The following is a 22,426-nucleotide window of genomic DNA, read 5'->3' on the forward strand; positions in this document are numbered from 1 at the left end:
CCGGCATTGTGCAACCCTGAAGATGCAACATGGTATCATAGTGATTACAGCCAAGAAAGACCACCAGAATCAAAAAAAAAATAAGAGAAAGGAAACAAACTGACCCCCAGCCCATCGTCAATCTTCACCTGCGGTTCCTCGTCTTCTTAGGCTGGTCCCTGGTCGTCGTATCCTCTTCCTCCTCGTCCTGGCCCTTCTTAAGATCCTCGACAAGACCCCACTCTTCCTTATCGTACCAGTCCTCGCCGTCCGACATGTCCCGGTTCGCACCACAGTGCGCCTCAGCCTTGGACCACTTCAGCACCTCCTTGCGCATGCGATCCGCTCGTAGCAGGCCCTCGTAAAGGTCCTTGGTGCCCCGACAGACCTCTTCCTGCTTCTGTACGTAGAGCTGCAACAGCCGACGAACCTCCTCAGCCTCGCCCTCCGGGAGTCCAGCATCTCGGTTCGGGTACGCTGAAGGGGGCGCCATGAAGTACGGATGTATGGCTTCCTCGTGGAGGCTGTCGACTATTGTGGAAGCCGCACGTGAGCCATTGATGGCAGCCTCCTTAGCCAGACCTGATTGCTGGTCGGCTTGAATGTCCAAATCCATCCCGTTCGCTTCTGATCCGTTTATTGCTTTCGCCAACCCACCCGACCCTGGCTTTCCATTTGCGCTGGGTTCCGCGGCGTCTGCAGCGCCAGTTGCTTCGTCTTCCCCGATCGTCTCGTCGGGGTCAAAATGCTCATCCTGGTTACCGCCCCCAGTCGTTTTATCCTCGGTTGATTTTTCATCTCCGCTGGCAGGTTTTGATGCCTTGCTACCATTGACTTCTGTCGATTTCTGCTTGGGGGACTCAATGTCTTCCATCGTCACGTCTGGGTCTTCCTCTTCTGCGGGGGTTTGGGTTTTCTTCCCTGCGCCAGGCGTCGACTCTTGTGCTTTGGGGTGCAATCCATTCACCTTCACTCCTGTACCATTGGTATGGGGCGAGGGCTCTCCGGTATTGTCTGCAGAGGCTCCATTCGGCCTAGGCTGATTGAACACTCCGTTGCCGTTCCGCATGCTGGTAAAGAGCTCTTCATCATTTGGACCCAGCATCATGACGCAAGAGGCCCAAGTATGGTCCCCGCAAAGGCGCGTCAACAGCGGTCGAACATTGGCCAATGCTTCCCGCTCTTTATGTAGGAGGCCCAAACCTTGCGTGGTAAGCTCGGTGAGTGCTGAAGATCGAAACGGGTGTGAGAGTGCCGGGTGGTTGGCTAGATCAGCGGCCGAAGTCAAGGGGGCAAGTATCTCTGCAAAGACACATCTGTCAGCTCAATCTGTGGGCCAGTGTATGCTATGCGAGACCTGTAGAGGCGCGTCGTACCATCTATGCGTATGCCCGAGTATGGGTCGTCCTCGGCAACCGCTGCTTGAACCTCGGCGATGCGCTCTTCATCGTCATCGCTATCGAGCTCATAACCCTCCTCATCAACGAGGGGCGGGTTTCGACTTATGATGGTTCGTTGATAGCCGGCATGTTCGACGGTCTGCAGCGTGTTTCCATGTTAGTCCAGGGTTTCTGAGGCTGTCGACTACACACCGAAGATTCGTACCTCTCTATAAGTTGCTGGTCCATTAGGCGGGCCCAACTGACCCTGGCGCACAAAGCGCGCGCGCCTCTTCAGTTTGCGCCCTCTGTTGGTTGAATGTTCTATGTAGTCGTCCGAGTCCGAGTCTTTTAGAATATAGACAGGATGCGAATGTTAGAAAGGTGTAGCTCTAAGAGGTTGCATTTGCACCATAACATACCATAATCTTTTCTCTTCACGGCTTTTGACAGCGCTCTGAGTGTCTCGGCCCAGATGACCGAATCTCTGGCCGCCGCCGTCATGTTGCCTCAAAGAGGGGATAAATAAGGTCTGTCGAACGGTGGTGGAGGTCGATGGGGGGATTAAAGAAGCAGTTGTTGTGCAAGTGCGCTAGATGGAAGATGTGTCGCAAATAGTAAATGGTCGCGTCCTCGGGGGGGAATTGCCTGGATGTGCCAACAAGAGGCTCGTCTAGATGGGCAGCTTGCGTAGGTGAGGAGGTAGTTATTGGAGTTGGTCGCGTTGGAGAAAACTTCGGATCCGAGCAGAGTTGACCTTGTGGCTCGACATTGAGTTGTAGAAAGATAAATCAGTAAAGCAACACTTGAAGGGCTCTGGAGAAAGATGCAGTGTGGCAGAGAATCAAATATGTTGTGGTCTTTTTTTTCTGCCAGCAAACTGGGATGGGCAAGAAGCGGGAGAATTATGACCGCAACCCAGGCACACAAGCGTCTTCATCCAATGTCGGAGCACTTTCTGAGGCGGCATGACCCTTGCGCGGACTGAGAAACTATGACCCTAGTCGGCCCCATCCTGCAGCTGCCGAATCAAGCCAATCAATGACGCCAGATGATTTGAAAGAAGTGGGGAATCGCGGGCATACTGACTGGATGCGCGTTGTGTCCTCCGCCAAAAATCACAAGCCGACCGCGGAACCGATGCTGCCCCTCAACAAGCTGTCATCAGCATGGCAAGGTACCATAACCAACCTGCCCACTGCACAGCAATGAAGTTAGCAATGCATAAGGGGGACAGCGAAAGGCTTTGTTTTTCTTTCCTATAATAAACAGGCCTTGTACTATAGTAGACCTAAATTCTAAACAAGGTGTGAAATTCGTACACGTTAAGTGCGCAATTGATGCGCATTTGACAATTACAGTATATCATTCACAAACAGTCCCGGGTAGCCCATCGTCCCACTACCCGTAGCGTAGCTCGAGTAAACCGATGGTAATTTGGTCAGCGACGGCGCTGAGCTTCCATCACTACCAGGAGCCCAAATTGCCTGCAATCCCAGCCTCCTCTGCAACCCAACCATCAAATACACAAACAACATGATATTGCTTGCGTGAAGTCGAGATCTGTGTGAGTGACTAGAAATGCACTTCTCAAATGTGGAGTAATTTCAAGTTTAACCTAATCTCATGCTCTTTTGAATAATCCTCATAATCCAGGCGACCCAGACCTTGGCTGGCCTCTCCTGGCCACGCTCCTACCTTGAGAACCAAAAAAAAAAGGACACCCGACTCCCCAGTGGGAACCTGTATTCGCTGCAATGGACGACTATCCAGCCTGCAGCCTGGACCACAACATTCCACATATCGTCCTGCTAGGCCTCTCGAGTGAATCCTCGCCCTCTCCGCTACCATCCGATCTCAAAGACCAAGCCGTTCTGATTCGATCCGGCGTCTCCCATCTCGAGACAAAACATGGCGCTGCCCTCCTCGATTACATTCTCAGTAGAGATGCCTCACATTTGCCGTGGAATGGGAAACATGCCAGCTACAGGTTTCGGGTCAGGTCTGCCGGGAATTCGATACTACTGCCTCCACGCAAGGCCAGGTTACCAGATGGGATCGTTGATACGCAGCCTCCCGGGGTGTTGCATTCTCCATTCTCACCTCTGAGCCCTGCTTGTCCCCTTTATCCCGATGGAATACTCGATTCTAGCTGGCTGCTAAAGCAGCAGGAGCTCGTTCCGAGCGTTCTGTTGTGTTTTTACAACCTCACAGCTGACCCGACTCTGGCAACTTTGCACGACAACCAGATCAAGTCGGACATCAGCTCGATTCGCAATGGAATCTCACAACAAGGGTACAAGTTGCGGGTGGTGGCCGTCATTTTGAGCGATCTGCGGACGTCGTCGTTGGATGGGACACAGGAGCGGCTAGACAACATAAGAAAGGGTTGCCAACTCGACAACAAAACCTTCTTCTACATGCCATCGGCGTATTCCCCAGAGGAGGCGCGTAAACAGGCAGACGCCATGCTTACCGTTGTTTTTGGACATGCCGTGGAGTATTACCGTGATCTAGGGAGGCGTGCACGGAAAAAGAAAAGCCGCGGCGTCGTGCCTCGACCAACGGTGCCTCCAACCACTGGCACTTCGCAGACTACTTCCCTTCCAGGCTGGAACGTGAGGTACGATTTCAAATCGGCTGTTTTTGCAGAGTTCCGCCAGGAAATGGACCAGGCGCTGCGCTCTTTTGAGCAGGCTTACGAGACGCTGACCGGGCCAGAGGTCATGGAGATGATACCAAGTTGGACCGCCAGATGGAATGAGGCACGGCAAATTGCGGATATCATTGCGTTTCGCTGCCTGAGATGTATGCTGTGGAACGGTCAGACGACGGCGGCTGTACGGAGGTGGCAGACTCACCGCAGTCGAATTGGCGATCTGGTGAACCGCAGAGGCCGCGGCACAGAAAACTACGGGTGGTCGGCCTGGGAAGCTCGATGGGCGACCATGATGGCACAGTTGATTGACAAGGTGAAATTTCCTGAATTATCCTCGTCGTCACCGCTGGTATATCTACAGCCTGAGAAGACTGCCATGGGGGAGCGTCTCCAGCCTTGGGAATTGCTTCATCACCCAGGATATTGGCACAGAGAGGCCTCACGCCACATGCGCCGAAGACGGGCACATGCCTTGGCCATCCCGGAGGAGGACAGAAAAGTCCTGGACCCAGCTTCCAGAAGGAAAACTACAGCCGGTGCCTTTTCTCACGACACCTACATGTGTCCGGAACCATCAGAAGAGTATCCTTTGGAACCAAAGAATGGCGGTGTTAACCACACCAAGCTTATTGTGCAGTGTCTGGACGCAGCAAAGGAAGAATTTGGAAAGCGAGGGCAGGCAAGGTTATATGCAGAACTGTCACTGGAGATGACAAGAGAACTTATCTCTGTACAGCAGTGGAAAGCCGCTCTGCGCCTTCTGAAACCAATATGGTCCGAGATGTTGTTCAGAAAAGACGGCTGGGTTGATATCAGCGAGGAGCTGGCGTGGCTGGTTCGTGCGGCCGCTCAGAAACAAGAAGATGCCGAACTGCTCATCTCAGTTGACTGGGAGCTACTCAACCGCAAGTATACGCCACGAAAGAACTGGCATTACGATCTTTCCAAATCGTTGGAGGGTCTCTCTCTAGATGAGAAGCCGTCAGTTGTGATTTCTGACGACTCAAGCCTACCACTGCTCGCAACCTCGTTCATATTTCGCAACGAAGAAGGCAACGCTGGCCGCGCATGCCTAGCTCAGCTTTCGATAAAGTCCAACGCGGCTTCAATGTCTGCGCCCTTCGTTTTGAGCAGCCTACAGATCGTCTTTGATGGTAGCATCAAGACGGTGCAGCTTAAGCACGACGCAGGCCAAGAAACAAAGACGCAGAATGGCAACGTAAAGATAGCAACGGTGACTCTCCGCGAAGAGACCATGCAGTCGAGCGACCCGGAAACTGGAGCCTCGGCCAATATTTCCTTGCTGGTCGGCAACTGTGACCTCACTCTACTTCCAGGGCACACCATGGTATATGAAATGGGTGTGATCCTGCGAGAACCTGGCGAAGCCAAGGCTGCTTCCACTACCTTGTCCTTGTCGACCGAGACGTTCGGCCTTGACTGTATAGTTCGGCATAGAGACTCTGGTGTTGCTGGCTTATGGTATTCTCAGGACGGGAAGCCAAGAAAAATTCACCGAGTGAATTCTCACATGGTTCGCATTCTGCCGCGCCCACCAAACGTCGAGATCAAGCTGAACAATATCATGGACCAGTATTACACAAATGAGGCAATAGAGTTGGAGTTCGAGATTATCAATGCCGAGGATGCCGACGCACAGCTCGACGTTGGAGTTGTCATTGCCGGACAGGAGCCACCGGCTTTTAGGGTCACAGCAGGCGACGATATTGATGTCTCTGCTGCGGACATCAATGCCGCAGACGAGTCACGACAAACGACGGCTCCTCTAGGTCTTGTCCCAACCACTGGCATTGTCAAAGGCGTTATCCATATTGATCCTATGGACTTTTCCACGACCTACGAGCTGGTTATTTCAGCTTCGTATAGTCTGGTCACCGATCCGGATACTCCAGTGGTACAGACCATGGACTTCAGACTCGAACTTGTCAACCCTTTCGAAGCCAACTATGATTTGTTGCCTCGCCTCCACCCAGACCCCTGGCCAAGCATTTTCGATCACGAGGGCGTCCAAGCCTTGTTTGTCGACGATGACACTTACCGTGCTCAACCTCGCGGCTTATGTCAAACGTGGTGCCTGGTCACTCGCTACGCATCTTTTGCGGCCGAGGACCTGAGAGTGGTGGGTGTGGCCGTCTCGATATCGCGTGGTCCGGATGTTCATACTCGTATCTCTGAAGCCAACGAGTTTCCCAGTGAAGGGCTGCTGGTCAAACCCAAGACCATCGAAGAGGCCAAGTTTGACATTACGGCGCAACGGTACAGCCTTGATGAGCGGGACCCACTGAGCCTAGATGTTAGCTTCATGATTAGCTGGCGGCGTCCATCTGACTCGGATGATCGCGTAAATACGACTAAGCTCCCGGTCCCGCGATTGGGCATCTTTGGAGCCGAACCTCGCGTCCTCGCAACCGTGGCATACCCGACGATGGAGAGCACGGGCGACGTGGTGCAGCTCGACATTGTGATTGAAAACGCGTCGAATCACTTCCTGACGTTTGGCCTCAACATGGAGCCAAGTGAGCAGTTTGCCTTTTCAGGCCCCAAGCTGGTTACGATGCACCTGTTGCCCGTCTCGAGGCGCAAGGTGACTTGGCGGCTGCTGCCACTAGTCCGTGGCGTCTGGGTAAGGCCCAACCTCACGGTCAGGGACAAGTACTTCCAGAAGCTGCTGAGGGTCATTCCTACCGCTGGGATGAAGCTTGACAAGGAGGGATTTTCGATCTGGATCCCACCTTTGGTGGGACAGGAGGAGCAAAAAGCAGAGGTTGCAGGGGGTGGGAGCGAAGAAGGCTGATCCTTGATTGGATTTGTGATGGCGAAAGAAAGACACGAAAATGATGTGTGATGACATGGCCGTGAGCGAATCTGTTCTGAGATATCCAAGATCAGCTAATAAACATGTTCGGCGCCAAAAAGGGCGCCCCGCAAATCGTGTTTATCCCTTCTATATACGAGCGTTATTTGAAAGCCTGAAAGCGTACTTTCTCTTGTCCCTACAACTTTGGTTTCCCAGGCTTAGGTATCAACGACTTGAGCTGCTCATTCATGGTCCACTTTTCCGGACCAGGCTTGCGCCACCACGGCTCGAGCTCCTTCAACTCCTCCCTCCTCCAGCGTTCGATCTCGGGCCCGATCCACGCCGCAGCCTGCTCGGCGCAGACGCCCGGCCTGTCCATGGCGACCAGGTGGCCGACGTCCTCGAGAACATACTCGGCCACCTTCCCGGCCGCGGCGCCACCGCTCCCGCCCAGCCCGACGCCCGTCCTGGCCAGCTTGTCGCGCCGCAACTCGGGCGTGCTGACGTCGCTCGTGCCGCCAAACACGTACAGCAGGCTGGGGGCGACGTGCGGCAGCATGTGGTAGATGCGAGCGCTGCCGGGCTGGTAGAACGGGCCCTGGTCGGCGTCGCCGCGCCTCTCGAGCGGCAGATCGCGCAGCCTCGACTCGTCCATCACCAACGTCGTCCCGTCCTCCGACAGCCGCTGCGCCTTGGTGCGGAAGTAGCTGAAGCACTCCTGGTGCTTGGTGGTGGTCAGCGTGACGGAGCCGGCGGGCGCGTCTGGGTGCACGAGGGTGGGACAGTCGCGCAGGCCGTGCCGCACCCAGGCGTCCAGCACGCGCGGGTCCCAGGCGCGGTAGAAGGGGCTCTTGGCGAAGGAGGCGGCGGCGGCGGCGCGAGAGGGCCAGACGTCGCGCCGGGTTGCGGAGAGTATCATGGGCGCGAGGAGACCCGACGCGCTGCTGAAGACGGCGATGACGGGGTCGAGGAGAACGATGGTCTGCAGCAGGCGCGGGTGAAGCAGAGACAGCCCTGTGATGATGGCGCCGCCGAAGGAGTGGCCGATGCCGACCAAGGGTCGGGGCATGGAGTCCCGAAAGTGGTTCACCATGTGGAGGAGGTCGCGCTCGGCGTCGGCCCAGGATGCTGGTGATATTTCAGTTTTTTTTCTGGCTCATTTACTTGGTTTGAATCCGAAAACGGATCTTTCGGGAAAACTTACGGTCATTGCCGAGCTTGCCCTCGTTCAGGACGCCGCTCTGGCCTTGCCATGCTACGTCAGTTATCCATATCGAGCGGATCTTGAAGCCATGGGCTGTGGATTTTGCAACGAGGTCCTCCCATAGCGCCTCATAGAGTTCCTGAGTGTCTATTAGTGCCTTTTTTCAGACCTGCTATTTCTGCCGAAATATATCTCAAGAGCCAGGCACTCACCTTTGGAAAGCCGTTGGCATGAGCACCAATGATGGTAACGTCCCCCGGTTGCGGGTTAGGGTTGTTCTTGGGGATGTACTGTTTCACTGCAACTTGCAGAACATCTTCCTGAGAGTTTGCTGTCGCTCGCGGGTATTCCCTAATATGTTGAGCTTCTATAACATGTTCTTTGATATGAAATGAGGAAGCCATAATCGCTGACGGGAATCGGTTCGTCTCTTTATCTTTGTGCCAACTGGAAATGCGTAAACCTTGACGCTTTCCAGGAGAGTAAACCAGACCGAGGCAAACTGTCTGTTGCAGCTCTGTAATTACTGCGAAATGCTGAGGGGAATTTAAAGGTGTCTAAGCGGCGAATAGACAACGACCAGATTTCGGGATCAAGACAAACCAAGTGTGCAGAAAATAAAAATAATGTGATCTTTTATGTTAGAGTTGCATATAGTCAAGCAACGTCAGAAAGACAGCGACCGCGAACTGTTGTATTATGCCATTTCATTTCTACATGCTGGAGGATTGGACCTCGGCCGGCAGTTGTAACTGCCTAGGCGCCTCTGGGTTAAAGCTTGGCCTCAACTGGAGTCAGATTGGAGCCGGGGAGACCTGCTCACTGCAAATTGGGAAAAATTGGAGACTTGATCATGTGACCTTCGTGGGGCCTTCGCGCGTCCAGCATATATCCTGGAAGCTGTTTAATTGTTTTTCTACACGTCCAACCGCGTCTTGTCCCGCACCGCGATCCGCGCTGTCGTTCAGCCAAATTAACCCTCTACAGCCTTGTTTCTTTTCTTCGTCTTGCTGCTTTGGTTATCTCGTTACAGGGCGCCATTCACTACCTGCGATGCGATAATACGAACAACCGAGGACCTCATTCGAACAAAGAAACCTTGCCCATATCATCTGGCTAGTCGCCCATTGAAAGGGCTCCCGCTGCAGTGTAGATAATTTATCAGACGCAATCTGTGATTACCGCTCTGGAAGTCGCCTCGTCTGGCCGGCTTCCATCCCAAAAGATGACCGAATCGGAAGCTCTCCTCTTTTCGGGCTGCCGAATAGCCTTTGTGCCTAGTAGTTCGCTGAAGCCTTCTACAATAGCGGATGTACGCGAGCCTCCTCCAAAGCACACGTCTCGACCCCGGCCTATGTCCGCCCGCACTACTAACCATTCTGTTAATAGGCCACCAAGATGGTTCTTAGGAATGGCGGCGAGGTCCTCGAGCCTGAAGCCAATGGCAAACTCGCTGTTCATGAAGCCACGCATATTGTATCCAATACTATCGATTTCGAAGAGTATACCGCCGCCGGAGAGTGTTTAGTACCTGTTGTCACCTGCAACTGGATCACCAACAGCTTAATGAAGCGCAAGCTCGCCGCCCTCCGCCCGCATTCGCCCGATCCCCGGCTGATATTTCACGCCGTCAATGTCACCTGCGCCGACCTCCCTCCGACGGACAAGGAATCCATCATCGGTGCAACCATCGCCCTTGGGGGTACCGAGTCAAAGGATCTCACCAGACAAACCACACATATTTGCGCGCTATCTTATGACCACCCCAAGGTTGCCTTGGCCGTGTCCAAGGGCCTGAAGTGCAAGGTTGTGCTGCCTCACTGGTAAGCTTCCCACTTACTTCTAAACCTATTTCTGCCAAGGCATACTTACGAACTGGCCCTATTCAGGTTCGACGACTGCTTCAAACTCGGGAAAAGAATCGATGAGGGACCTTATGAGCTGCCGGACCCTGATATTCTAAAAACAGGCGAACACATGAACGATGTTGCTGTACCATCTAGTCAACATCTTGAAGGAGCCACCACAACAATGCCAACAACCGCCCCAGAAAACACCAAGTCACGACCTGCATCCGTCTTCAACCACAGGACAATTAAGTTGTCAGAAGACCTTCCCCTGAACGAGAGATTTTTGGCTATCATCCGTGCCCATATCAACAAGGGAGGTGGCAAGATCACAGATGACGTGGAGGAGTGCGACATTTATATCTGTCACTACCGGGAGGGCCGTGATTACATTCGCGCCGCACAAAAGAAGAAACATGTGGGTAACATTGCATGGCTGTTGTATCTCGTCACTCATGATGAGTGGACGTCACCATTGCGGCGACTGCTGCACTATCCGGTGCCGCGGGGTGGTATTCCCGGGTTTGAGGGCAGCAGGATTACCGTTTCCAACTATGGCGGCGAGGCGCGGACATACCTGGAAAACTTGATCAGGGCTTGCGGTGCCGAGTTCACCAAGACGATGAAACAGGACAACACTCATCTGATCACGGCCCGCGACTCGAGCGAGAAGTGCGCGGCCGCCCTAGACTGGGACGTGACTATGGTCAACCACCTATGGATCGAGGAAAGCTACGCCAAATGCGAGATGCAGCACGCAAGCAATAACAAAAAGTATACAACCTTTCCACAACGGACAAACCTCTCCGAAGTTATCGGCCAGACCTCCTTAGACGAGGCCATACTCCGGGAGATCTACTACCCCGGAGGCGAGGACGTAGCGTCAGATGCGGGCTCGGATACAGCATCAGAACACAACGACGATGAGGAAGCGGAAGAACAGGGTCCTGAAGCTGCTGCCGTGCCGGTGGCTGCGAAGGCTGTGACCCAGGGGAAGAAGTCACCTCTTCGTAAGGCCGACGACAGCCACAGAGCAGCGCTCACCACGCCGGCACGCTCAACCCGGAACGCAGGATCTGGAAAGGAGAATGTCACACCGGCGTCACGGCCCAGCACCAGCAGGAGCGCAAAGAGCACGGCCCTGAACAAGCTTCATGTCCTGGCACCGGATATTGCATTGTATGAAAAGGAGAAGAAGCGAATGAGCAATGGGCCCTTTGGTGGCAAGCGTGCCGCTTCGGAGCTCGAGAAGCAGCAAGCGGAGGCTGCCGAGAAACAAAAAGAGAAAAAGGAGGCAGCACAAGACGACGAGGACGGTGAACGTCCGGCAAAGAGGCAGAGGTCGTCGCGGCCACCGGTTCAATATCGGATTTGCCTCACGGGCTGGAAGAGGTGGCTCGCACCCGATGTGAAGAGTGTCTCACAAGAGGAAAAAGAGAGGGTAAGTTAGCATGCGGAAGGTTTGGTTTCGTCATGATGTTAGATGCTGCCTAGATGCTAACCATGTCCGCAGCGAAAATTGCGCCAAATGGGTATCAATATCGTACAAGAAGGACAGCCTTGCGACTACCTGGCGGCGCCGCGCGTTGTCCGCACCCAGAAATTTTTGACCACACTGGCACGGGGACCAGAGCTTATAAGAGACCAATTCTTGGTAGACGCCCTGGAAAGCGGAGAGCTGCCAAATGTTAAAGATTATCCACTCGAGGACACCAACTACCCGGACATCCAGAAGTCGGTCGCGCGGGCACGACAGAACAAGGGGAAGCTGCTGCGATCGGTGCCAATATACTGCACGGCCGAGGTGCCTCATGGACCTAATGCGTTCAAGGCGATCGCCGAGGCCAACGGGGCAATCTTTAAAATCTACCGGGCTCGCAGCGGGGTAACGATCCGGCCGACGACGGCCGAGGAAGACGGAGGGGCGCCACCCGACCCTGTTTACCTCCTCAGCGGAGATACAGCAGCAGAGAAGCTACTGTGGCCCAAGTTTGAGCACATGGCGCGCGAAGGGCACATGGAGCCTAGAATAGTGGATCCGGATTGGTTGCTCGACGTGGCGATGAGGCAGAGGCTAGATTTTGACGAGAAGTTTATGGTGAGGCTGAGGGACCAGTAAAACAGAGCAAGTTCCCTTTCGAGGTTTCGTCTTACTGTACTTTTTTTTTTCCCCTGGCTTGATTGCCTTGTCGAATCTTGATGACCATCATGAGGGATGTTTATATTAGTGTACTTGTTTGGGAGCGTTGGATGGCGTTTGGTAGATGGGATGTCCAGGCGCTCTGTTTATAACGGGTTAAGCTTTCCCGGGGTTGCTGTAGTCGCTTAGTTTCGAAGACCTATAATCTGACTTGTAATTTAATGGCAAGTCATAGAAGATGACGGACGTTTTTTTGGTAGGCCCTTCGTTGTGCCACATTCAGCCATGAAGGCCATGTGCGATGTCTGTCGTGTTTGCTTCGGAAGGGGGAAGAGAGTGAGAAGAAGAAGAAGAAGAAAAAGGCAAAAATAATGAAAGTATAAATAAAAAATAAAGACAACAAGCCCCAGACACGACTCCTCAAAAAAACTTGACACCCTGCGAATCCTCCTGCCCAAAGATCTGCGCCTTGCCGCGCTTGACGAGCACCTGCAGGGCCCTGTGCAGCATGTCCCTGTCGATGCCGTGGATGTCGGTGCCGAGGGTGCCGTCGCCCTCGACGAGCTCGTAGAGCGTCAGCACGGAGCCCTTTTGCGCCGTCTCGTCGACCCAGCCCTCGATGAGCTGCGCCCACTCCTCGGGCGAGCGCCAAAAGATCCACGCCACGTCCCCGCCCGCCGCGGCGGCCGCGGCCGTCGAGCCGCCCCCGCCGGAGCTGCAGTACTCGGCCCGGCCCTCCTTGCACATAAAGTCGATCACCTCGCGCACGTCGGCCGGGGACAGTCGCCGGTTCAGGGCTTTGTTGTGGAAGAGGTCGTCCGTCGCCGGTGACGAGGACGGGGCTTGGGATTGCTGCGGGTCTGTGCTGGATGATGATGATGCTGCTGCTGATACCGCCGCGGCTGTGGTCAGCGGCAGCTTGAAGATGCGGTGGTGGCGGCAGTATGCCAGCACCAGGGCGGACCACTTTGTCAGCTGCGCGTGGTGCGTCGTCAGGTTCGTCTGCCGCGTGAAGAAGGGCGGGAAGTGATATTCTCGCGGGAAAGGGAAGGGTTCTGTGGAGGGGGGCATTGTGGGTGTGTGGTGTGTGGTGTTTGTGGTTTTATTTTTATTATTGTTATTTCTTCTTTTATTTCGGTTATCAGTTCTTGGGTTAGATGTGTTGAGAGTGATATGGACTTGAGGTGATTATACCCGGCGTATATTCGTATATAACCATCTTCTATGAGTGAGAGCTCAGTGAGTGAGCGTTGGTTGCGCATAGTGGGGATCCACCGTGGCAGACAGTGTGTTGCGCGGGGTGTATGGCTTGTGCAGGGTAGGTATACTTGGCACAATGGGTAAAGTTGTAGGCAGCTTGATCTAGACTTGGATCAGGATAAAAGTTCGGTTATTTTGGTATACATTAAGAACAAACTCGCACTATAATACTGCCCATCAGAGTTGTTCTTGATGTCACAATCTCCCAATCCCAATAATTCTGTGGTCGCAATCGTCCAAACAAAGCCGAGATCCGACAACGCACGCATCAAGGCGGCTTCTCATCTATTCTAGTCTATCATCTCATCACAAAATGGCCTTGAATGCTTTTAAAAACGAATGTACAGCAACTATTAATACAATAAAGTACAGCACAAGACTGAAAAAAAAAGACCCCACCCCTTTTTCAATCATGACCGTTCCGCCTCAGCCGCCTCAATCTTCTTCGCCCCAAGGGTATCTTCCTCCCCCTTCCACTTCCACAGCGCATTCCGGTGAAGCAGGTAATCCCTGCTCTTGATGCTCTTGTAAATGCCGTAGAAGCCACCGATCGGCCATATGCGCGTGGCGCGCTGCACGAACCCGAGCTTGGCGCCGTCTTGCTCGGTCGCGACCTTGACCTTGACCTTGTCGTAGACGCTCGGCAGCGCCGCGGCCCGGTACTTGTTGCGCAGCTGGTCGTACCAGTCCCTGCCGCCGTAGGCACGCCAAAAGTCTGGCTCTGCGTAGTACGTGTGCGCGTACAGCCACTTTTGGCCGCCGAGCTCCTCGAGCTTGGCCTCGAGGTCGCGGTTGAGCGCCACAAAGGCCGCAGCGTCGGTCGGGCCCTGGCCCCAGAGCCCAATGTTGAGCATCTGCTCGTCGTCGATGGGGTCGGCCTCGGCCTCGGCCGCCGCGGCGCCATTCTTCTTGGACGGCGGCATCGTGACCGGGTGGAAGGTCGGGCCGGCGCGTCGCTTCAGTGGGCACAACCACAGCGGCCAGATGCCGAACTTGTCGGCCGTGTAGTCGACGAAGCGCTCGGCCGTCTCAAAAGGCAGGGCCAGGTCCTGGACCACGAAGCGTTGCGACTGGCCCGAGGCGTGCAGGGCGCGGTACATCATGCGCGTGTGCAGAAAGTCGTCGAGGAACCAGCGCGTCAGGCGCGTAAAGGGCACCATGAAAAAGTACTCAAAGGCGGCGCGCCCGACCCAGAAACCGCCGCGGTCGTACCGGAAGAGGTACTCTGCCAGCGGGACGTACTCGGTGACGGATGATGGCGAAGGCGATGATAGGGATGAGGATGCCGGCGTTTGTGCGGCGGCGGGAGCGGGCGGCAGCGCCTTGGTGCGGTCCTGAACGTGCAGGTAGAACCACGGATCCCAAGCTCCGCTGAAGGTCTGGACCTTTTCGCCGGTTGGCTTTTCGTCCGTCATGGACCCGGTAACGATGACGCCGTGGTCCTTGCTGAAGAGGATGCCGTCGACGTAATCGTTTTCCGGCTTGGCCATCTCCTCCTTGACGGCACGAATGGCCTCGGCAACGCTGTGGGTTCGGCGGTACGTGGTGCGGACGTACTTTTTCGCCTTCAACAGCCGCAGCTCGAGAGCGGTGGTGATGCCCAGGGTTCCCACGGAGCCGGCGGCGGCGCGAAACAGATCCGGCTTCTCATCCGGATTCCTGGACGCACGCACAACCTCCCCATCGGCCAGGACCATCTCGACACTCTCGACAGTGTCGTCAAAGTAGCCGTGCCGAAAACTAGAGCTCTCGCCTCCGGTGCCCGCGAAGCCTCCTCCGCACGTGATTCCAGGAAACTCCATGACGATGGGCGGCACCAGGCCGTGGCGGAGCGTGCTCTCAACGAGGCGGTCCATGGGAACGTTGGGCTCGACGAGAGCGCGGCGCTTGGCGACGTCTACAGACAGGACATTGTTCAGGGCCGAGATGTCGACGTGACGCTTGTGCTGCAGTGGGCGGGTGGTGTTGGTCGAGCCATGGAAGATGCGGTAGGGCTCCTTGCGCTCAAAGAAGCGCGCCACGGACGAGGCGATCTTGGCCACAGCCTGCCGATGCCGCTCCATGGTTGGGGGCTCTGCTGGTGGTGGTCGAGCTGACTGTTGATGTGGTTGACTGCTGGAAGGTGGAAAATCTTGTGCTGTTGGTGCAGCGCTCGAGTCGCCATTTGTCGCCATGTTTTGGGGGGTTTAGCGGGCCGCAATTTTTCAACGATGGGCGGCTTTTCGGGTGGAGACGGGTCCCTGAATCACACTCAAAAGACCCCTGTAGCCAAGTTGAAGAAGCAGTGAGTGAATAGATGTTGTGTAAACGATAATCAAGTCGCTCACTTTGTAAAATAAAACGTGAAATAGGAAATGGTAGCATAATGAAGCTGTAAGTCCCCGACCCTTCCGAGAGTGTGGGATTAGATTCTTGATCCTCATGCTGCTTGGTTCTATGTGGTTGGTTGACTTGGAAGCAAATGCTGCAGCTGCAGCCAAGAATGTTTCATCACTCATTGTTCATTGCTCAGCGGCGGAACGGAGTGCGTGATGAGAAAAACGAATCTAAACACTGCGATCGTGATGTTTTCTGAGCTCCAGGTTCAAAAAGGGAGGATTTTTAGCCCCCGATGAACCTAATCGGCCAAACTTACTGGACGACAGATTTACCCTTGATCCAAGTGTATGCGTGGAACTGAAGCTATTCGGGAATAGTGGGTCCCCCTTGCTTTGATCCCGATTTTCTTCACCATGGCTTTCGGGATTGCTGTCAGGGGTCAGGGTAGGTAAGCTTGGGAAGGTATTCTACCCCACGGTTCGTAGTTGTAGCCATCTCAATCTTTAATCCCCGTGACAGGAAGTAACCCGTGAGTTACTCTCTTATTCTAATGCTAACACCAAAACAACCTCCCCTTGTACATGACAAAATTACGATATTATGCAAAAGAAAAAAAAAAAAAAAAACAAGCAGGGCTTGAAAGCACCAGACGTTACCAAAATATACTCGCCCAAAACAGACCGGACAACATCAGACATAAAACATGTGTCCACCCAACCTCAAAGCTTCGGCGTGGCCAACGTCCCAGATTCATCCCCTTTGCGCGCCGGTAGGAGCTGCTGACACCGTCTGACCAACCTCTCCTTGACCTCTTCCTCGGACCACTTCCTCAACTCCCCCTTGGGAATCGGCACCTCCTCGAGCGTCTTGGCCTTGACCGTGACAAAACTCGACTGGACCGTGGTCCCTTTGCCCTCCGCACCGCTCTCCCCCTCTGCACCGTCCACCACCCGCCCGATGAACCCGGCCCAGGCGTCAAAGCACCTCCTCGACGCCTCGAGGTGTTTGAAGACGAGCGCGAAGCAGTGCGGCATGGCCTCGTACTCCTCAAACACGACCGGCACCCCCGCCTGTTCCAGCCGCGCCGCCAGCAGCCTGTCCTCGTCAGCGAGCAGCTCCCAGCCCGTGCAGACGTAGATGGGTGGGGAGCCTGCCCACCGCGACGCCGCCAGCGGAGACGCGAGCGGGTGCAGGATCATGGCGTCGTCTACGTATATGCTGCGTCGCGGCGGCGTCGTGGGCCACGCCGCGCACGGGGGCCGCCGGTCGTCCAGGCCGTCGTCCGACGGGAGGTAGTCCCACTTGCTGTTCTTCTTCCACGAGGGGGAGGACAGCGTCATGTCCATCCATGGAGAGTTGACGGCACACCCGGCGGGGATCGGCACGGGGACAGCCGTGCCGTGCCAGGTTATTTCGCGGTTCTGTCGGTTTAGTTCGAGGATTGTTTGGAGAAGTGCGAGGCAGAGATTACCGCCGGCGCTGTGTTGTGTGTGGAGGTTCTTTGTTTAGCACAAGTGTTTCTCTCTTTGTAAAACCACGGGTGGGGAAAAGTAAGGGAAAAGGGGCTCTCACCTGTCTCCCGCAAATACGATATGGTCGGGCTTCACGGCCTCATGGAAAGCCCCCGGAGGCGGGTGCAGCAGAGTGAGGTATGACACCAGGGCGTCCAGGACCGCGGCCGGGAACGGGTTCTGCGGCGCCAGCCTGTACCGCACCGAATAGCACCGCCCGCCCGTGAGCTTGGCCAGCTTCCTAGTCACGTGTCGGTGCGTCGCCGGGTCCATGAGGTAGTGTGCACCGCCGTGGAAGTACAAGACGGTCGCCGGGGACGTGCACTCCTTCATCATCTCGTCGTATCTCTGGCGCTCCGATAACTGCGGTGGCAGCTTCGAGTCGGACGTCGCCGACGCCCGGTAACCCGTCCACTCGGCTTCGACGGCCACTAGATCCGGGATTCTGCATGCAGGCTTATCTGCGCCCTGCTGTCCTTCTCCCCCGGTGCCGGCCACCGCCGTCGCAGACAGACACTCGTCCATGAGGCCCTCGACGGCGGCGAGCAGCGCGTCTCGCACGTCGACCTCTGGCGGCGCCGGGACCGTGTACCGCGCAACCCAGATGCGGCCCTTGACGCCCGGGTCCTTGTTGAGCAGCTTCTGGGTGGACGAGACGCTCCTAGGCTTGGGGTCCTGGACGAAGGAGCGAATGACGGCGACGCTGAGCTCGGTTCGCAAGTCGAGATACTTGGACTGCTGGGACAGGTGCAGCATGTGCAGGATTGCAATTCGCACCACGAGCGGCAGGCGAGACACAGCGCTGAGGAACATGTCGATTCGAGTGGATATTCTTCCCATTCGCAGGCGAGGTTTTGTATGAGCTAACGGGCTCACACGACCGGGGGAACTTTTGGGAGGATTTGCTGAGGGGTGTGGGTGATATTAAAAAGAAGGAGAAGAAAAAGAACAAATGATCCGACGGTTAATCCCAAAATCCCAACGAGTTCCAAACAGTTACAAACGGCTCTGGGTTACCACGATACGAAGAGCCAATGTATCAAATCCCCTTTTCTCCACGCCTCTCAGCAGCAGTTCGGATCTTGGTGAAATTATTGGCTGAAACGCAATATGTTTGTCGACCAGGGACGCTGAAGAATTCAAGAAAATTGGACATGCACAGGGTCCTGAACAGGAACCACAGAGAGGAGGGTTCCGCTCGAAGCTTGATCCTAGATGCTTCCCAGGTTGTGGTGCAGTACTATCAAACCTGGGGTTAAGTCGAGGAGCTACTTTCCGCTTTGGTAGTTAGTTCACAAGACGCACTGTAATAACACACCCAGTTGTGAAACAAAGTGGCTTGTCATGGGGAGAAGAGCCACCAAGGAGTTTCTCAAAATTCAGGGGTATAGGTAGGTAGAGGTTACTGACCTAAGGGAGGGCAACTTTTGATGAGTGGGTTCAACAGAGAGACACACAGACAGATTGGACCATCACCAAACAGATAGATGCGATTCTCTACCGCTTGTTGATCGTCTGATATGGTTCAACACCAGCAGGAATAAATAACGCAAGTCCTGTGCCCGGTGCCTCACTAAAACACTTCTTTTTTTTCAATCAAGAAGGTATTCAAAGTGGTCAAAGTAACCCTGCCAATATCAGAGTACGCTTTGCACAAAAGGAAAAAAGAATAGTATAACAACTAAGTATTGAAACTAAATATATCATCTCACCCTCCATTTCGAGTTGTTTCTGCCGAATCGGCAACATAAAAAAAGAAAAAAAAAAACAATACCAACAATCGCACAAAAAAGAAAAAAAAGCCTCGGGCCGTTGAATGACTCCGTCCGAACCACCGTAAGGTAATCCAAGCCGTCATCGATCCGACAGGCAGCTACACTGTTTCTGGGTCATGTATTTAGCAAGTCTTGCCTACCTAGGAAAGGTACGAATACAGAAAGTCGACGGTTTGCCACGTGGTTGGGTGGGTACTTCTGCTAGGCTACCAGTGGTAGGTGTTTCCCGTTGGTCTTGGCTTTCCTTCGTTCTTCTTTTTTTTTTCTTTTTCATCTGTGTTCACCGAGCCAGTAAATCAAAGAATGCCATTTGAAAGAGGGATAAAAAAAAAATAGCCCCATATACCCCTGCAGCTAGTCTGGAACAAGGCTGCTTTCGCAAGCTACACCGCATCGCAGTTTTACAACATCCCCAGAGGCAAAACACCAACCACCAGATGGCAGGTCCATGCAACTGTAGTGTTACTCTTTAACCCCATACATTGCTTCACGCAAGGGTTTGGATCCAGGGGTGTCAGGTTGTTCTAGGTAGGAGAAAGGGAGTTGAGGAAAAAAAAAAGAGACGAACAAAAGATTCAGAAAAGGAGGGCTGAAAAGAAAAAGAAAAAGAAAAAAGAAAATAAAAAGCAAAACCATTTGATAGGGGAAAAAAAAAGCCCCCCTGTGACATTGTTAATGGAGACGAAATCCCCCTAAAGTTCCCCCACCAACCCCTACCAGAGATCTAATATCGCGACAAACGACAAAAAGGGAAAGGCTTGCGCATATCAACTTTTTCTCAAATTCATCCTCTATCCCTCTTGGGGTGAAGCTACTCGTATACTACTGGTCTTTCGTAAGGGCCCTAAGGGGAATGGAGATTAATTATCTTGGGGTGGATGCCCACTTTCCTTTGCCACCGAAACCTTTCGCCAGCACATTCATTACACAAAAAGATCACCCCCCCCCCCCCNNCCCCGGTGCAAATCGTACCTCGGCTCCGAATCAATTACGCAAATAAGGCATTTTCCCCACGACGGGGCGGGGAGAAATCTTTTATGGTTCCGGGAACAAAAAACCCCCCACTTGTTTAGCCCCAGAAAATTCGGTTCCTCCGTGCGTTGTTTTTTTGGCTTTTGCTAGGGTTTTTGATGCCTAGGCTGAATGCTTGTCATGTCGCATGAAACGAAATATGCAAGTTCTAAATGCAAGCATTGTTTTGGTACAGAGTAGTTATTAAGCTTGGGTTTAAAAAAAAAAAAAAAAAACGAGGGGGAGAAAGCATAATATACGGTCAGTGAAAGGTTACGTATAGGTATTATCAAGCGTTAAAAAAATGTCGTGCATACGGTCTCATTGGTTATTTGCCTTCCACATTTGAGACATGGCAGTCAACCCCCCGCAACACCGTCAACACTGTGTTGATTCTGAATTAGAGATTGGATAGTGGTGCCGAATTATGTCGAATGGGCATGACCGTTCTACAATCCCCACCTTGCAGTCCATCCCGCTGCCAATGCGTGGTATGGTGATCATATTATTTATACACTGGCAAGTAAATAACACACGCCGAGCTTGAATTAACACAATGCATCCCAGTCCATTCCACCAATCACTGCACTAAAGAGCCTCTAAAACTCCTCCTCATCAACTACGTGCCTGACAAGTATCCCTAGCTTGATGCAGCCGGGGTTGCCGCTGAGGCTTGTCCGTTCTGTGTACCATTGGTTCCGTTATCGGCAGGAGTCGACTTGGCCGACATGGCCAGCTGCCAGCTCGGGATGGATGCCGGCATGCCGCTGGTGCCTGCCCCACCGATACCGAAAGACGGGCGTCCACTGCTGGTGGCTGGGGTTTGGGGCTTAGGGGCCTCGGCTGCCGCGGTTCCGTTCGCGCCGGTGCTGGGAGTAGAGGCGTTTTCCGTAGCCGCCGGAGACGGGGGAGCTGGGCTAACCGAGGGTCGTAGGTAGTTGTATGGAGCAGGTGATGGTGTGGCAGGTCCGTTCATCCTCTGCCCTATGAGGGTCTTGAGGCTGTTCAGCTCCGTGATCACCTCCCTCAGCCGCTCGCTGGCGACGTCCTTCTGCGCCTCCAATGCCTTGGGCAGGGCGTCCTTGAAGTTTTGCACGTCGTCCCGCAGCCGCTGGGCATCATCCTCGCGCCTCCTGTTGGCCGACTTGAGTTCCGCCATGGTGGTCTCGAGCTCCAGGATCGCCGTGTCGAGCCGTTCAGTCCGTTGCTGCTCGGCCGCCTTGAGGGCCTCTGTGTCCTTGGCGAGCTGCTCGACCAGCGCGAATTGCCTGTCGAACTGCTCCTCGATCAACTGCTTGTCCGTTTCGAGTCTTTCGGGGGTAGGCGGTGCCACAAGGGGGTAGATGTAACGCTGGTGCTTCCAGTTAGCGACGCTTGCCCTCATTACCGCAGATTCCAGTCGACCATAGAGGTGACAAAAAGTAAATGTACCTTGGTCAATTCCAAAACACCATAACCAACACCTCCCACGACGGTCGCCATGATGAACCAATCCCTCCAGTCCCTTTTAGGGACTTCTGGCGGTGGTCTTTGCCATCCGTACGGAGGGTATTGGGGCTGGTAGTATCCAGGTGCGGGAACCATTGCCGCTTGGGGTTGGGCCGGCGGTGCCGAGTATGCGGCCGGTGGCGCGGCGGCTACCTGAGCGGAATGCGCGCCGCTGCGGGCGAGGGCGGCGTCTACCTCCTCGGCGGTAAGGTTCTTTGCTTGCAAGAAGGCGACCTTGCTGTCGATGGACGAAGCGGCGACACTAGGGTCTTGGAGAACTGTTGACGGGAGCGAGGCTGTCAGTTTCACCCATGATCGTTTTCGGCCGACGACGAAGATGATTGTCAAAACCTGGAGACGCGGATTCATCATGACCTACATTGTGCCTAGAAGAATGGGAGCAGTTAGTAAAACAGTTCGGGCTGTAAGAGAACGCCGTTGACAGGGCATCGTCATGGGGCCAAAAAAAGCGATCGCGGTTTTGTTAGAATGGCACGCAATACTCACAGCCGAAGCCACAATATCCTCTCTGATAGCCATGACAGTGGCAGACTTATCTGAATAGATTCTCAATCACTGCATTCTATGCCGCCGAAATGGATAAAAGATCTTTCTGGATTGCGTATCCCAAGTTTGAGTTTTATGTTGGAGGTCAAGGGCTACAAGACAAAATCCTACAGGGACTCGTCAGTTCAATTAAGCATGCGCGCGCCACGTCAAATCGGCAGTCGAATGGGGAAACCGGGCGGGCCGAGGTCGCCCCAAAAAAATTGGAGGCAGGAGGAGCCGTCGCATTCGGTCGACAACCGACGCATTGCACGTGATGATATTTATTGTACAGGCTTATTAACCGTTTGGTCAATTCCGCACGGATCTCAGATCATCCCACACAACGCGTGGCGGGGCCAAATTGAAGAAAAGAAGGCGCGTTTTCAGGGTCAGCCAATCACAGACTTTTCGCATTGCATTTGTTTACTTTTGGTCCTGGCAACGAACGCCCCAAAACAGTCACAGTTGCTTCTCGTGCTTTTAGAGG

At 54.2% G+C, this 22,426-nt stretch overlaps 8 protein-coding genes across 8 annotated transcripts; 2 read left to right on the top strand and 6 right to left on the bottom strand.

Annotated features, from left to right (window-relative positions):
* Positions 1–124: 124 nt before the first annotated feature.
* PpBr36_08104 (uncharacterized protein) lies at positions 125–1,862 on the bottom strand (the record flags this gene model as incomplete). Its single annotated transcript, XM_029895237.1, has 4 exons — positions 125–1,281; positions 1,356–1,518; positions 1,585–1,706; positions 1,781–1,862. The coding sequence occupies 4 exons, from the start codon at positions 1,860–1,862 to the stop codon at positions 125–127; spliced, it is 1,524 nt and encodes a 507-aa protein (XP_029746922.1).
* A 1,253-nt stretch (positions 1,863–3,115) lies between these two features.
* PpBr36_08105 (uncharacterized protein) lies at positions 3,116–6,832 on the top strand (the record flags this gene model as incomplete). The annotated part of the gene is made up of 1 exon (XM_029895238.1): positions 3,116–6,832. One exon carries the CDS (start codon positions 3,116–3,118, stop codon positions 6,830–6,832), a length of 3,717 nt encoding a protein of 1,238 aa, XP_029746921.1.
* Positions 6,833–7,031: 199 nt separating this feature from the next.
* Positions 7,032–8,443, bottom strand: PpBr36_08106 (uncharacterized protein; the record flags this gene model as incomplete). The annotated part of the gene is made up of 3 exons (XM_029895239.1): positions 7,032–7,963; positions 8,040–8,178; positions 8,252–8,443. 3 exons carry the CDS (start codon positions 8,441–8,443, stop codon positions 7,032–7,034), a joined length of 1,263 nt encoding a protein of 420 aa, XP_029746687.1.
* Positions 8,444–9,264: 821 nt separating this feature from the next.
* On the top strand, positions 9,265–12,005 carry PpBr36_08107 (uncharacterized protein; the record flags this gene model as incomplete). The annotated part of the gene is made up of 4 exons (XM_029895240.1): positions 9,265–9,351; positions 9,429–9,862; positions 9,929–11,327; positions 11,400–12,005. The coding sequence occupies 4 exons, from the start codon at positions 9,265–9,267 to the stop codon at positions 12,003–12,005; spliced, it is 2,526 nt and encodes an 841-aa protein (XP_029746685.1).
* A 441-nt stretch (positions 12,006–12,446) lies between these two features.
* Positions 12,447–13,097, bottom strand: PpBr36_08109 (uncharacterized protein; the record flags this gene model as incomplete). Its single annotated transcript, XM_029895241.1, has 1 exon — positions 12,447–13,097. The coding sequence occupies one exon, from the start codon at positions 13,095–13,097 to the stop codon at positions 12,447–12,449; it is 651 nt and encodes a 216-aa protein (XP_029747486.1).
* Positions 13,098–13,696: 599 nt separating this feature from the next.
* PpBr36_08110 (uncharacterized protein) lies at positions 13,697–15,460 on the bottom strand (the record flags this gene model as incomplete). The annotated part of the gene is made up of 1 exon (XM_029895242.1): positions 13,697–15,460. One exon carries the CDS (start codon positions 15,458–15,460, stop codon positions 13,697–13,699), a length of 1,764 nt encoding a protein of 587 aa, XP_029746885.1.
* An 864-nt stretch (positions 15,461–16,324) lies between these two features.
* PpBr36_08111 (uncharacterized protein) lies at positions 16,325–17,956 on the bottom strand (the record flags this gene model as incomplete). The annotated part of the gene is made up of 2 exons (XM_029895243.1): positions 16,325–17,084; positions 17,178–17,956. The coding sequence occupies 2 exons, from the start codon at positions 17,954–17,956 to the stop codon at positions 16,325–16,327; spliced, it is 1,539 nt and encodes a 512-aa protein (XP_029746886.1).
* Positions 17,957–20,542: 2,586 nt separating this feature from the next.
* Positions 20,543–21,930, bottom strand: PpBr36_08112 (uncharacterized protein; the record flags this gene model as incomplete). Its single annotated transcript, XM_029895244.1, has 3 exons — positions 20,543–21,253; positions 21,334–21,668; positions 21,894–21,930. 3 exons carry the CDS (start codon positions 21,928–21,930, stop codon positions 20,543–20,545), a joined length of 1,083 nt encoding a protein of 360 aa, XP_029746887.1.
* Between the last annotated feature and the right edge of the window lie 496 nt (positions 21,931–22,426).

Source organism: Pyricularia pennisetigena, chromosome 5 (assembly GCF_004337985.1).
Source record: "Pyricularia pennisetigena strain Br36 chromosome 5, whole genome shotgun sequence".
NCBI classification, from domain to species: domain Eukaryota; kingdom Fungi; phylum Ascomycota; class Sordariomycetes; order Magnaporthales; family Pyriculariaceae; genus Pyricularia; species Pyricularia pennisetigena.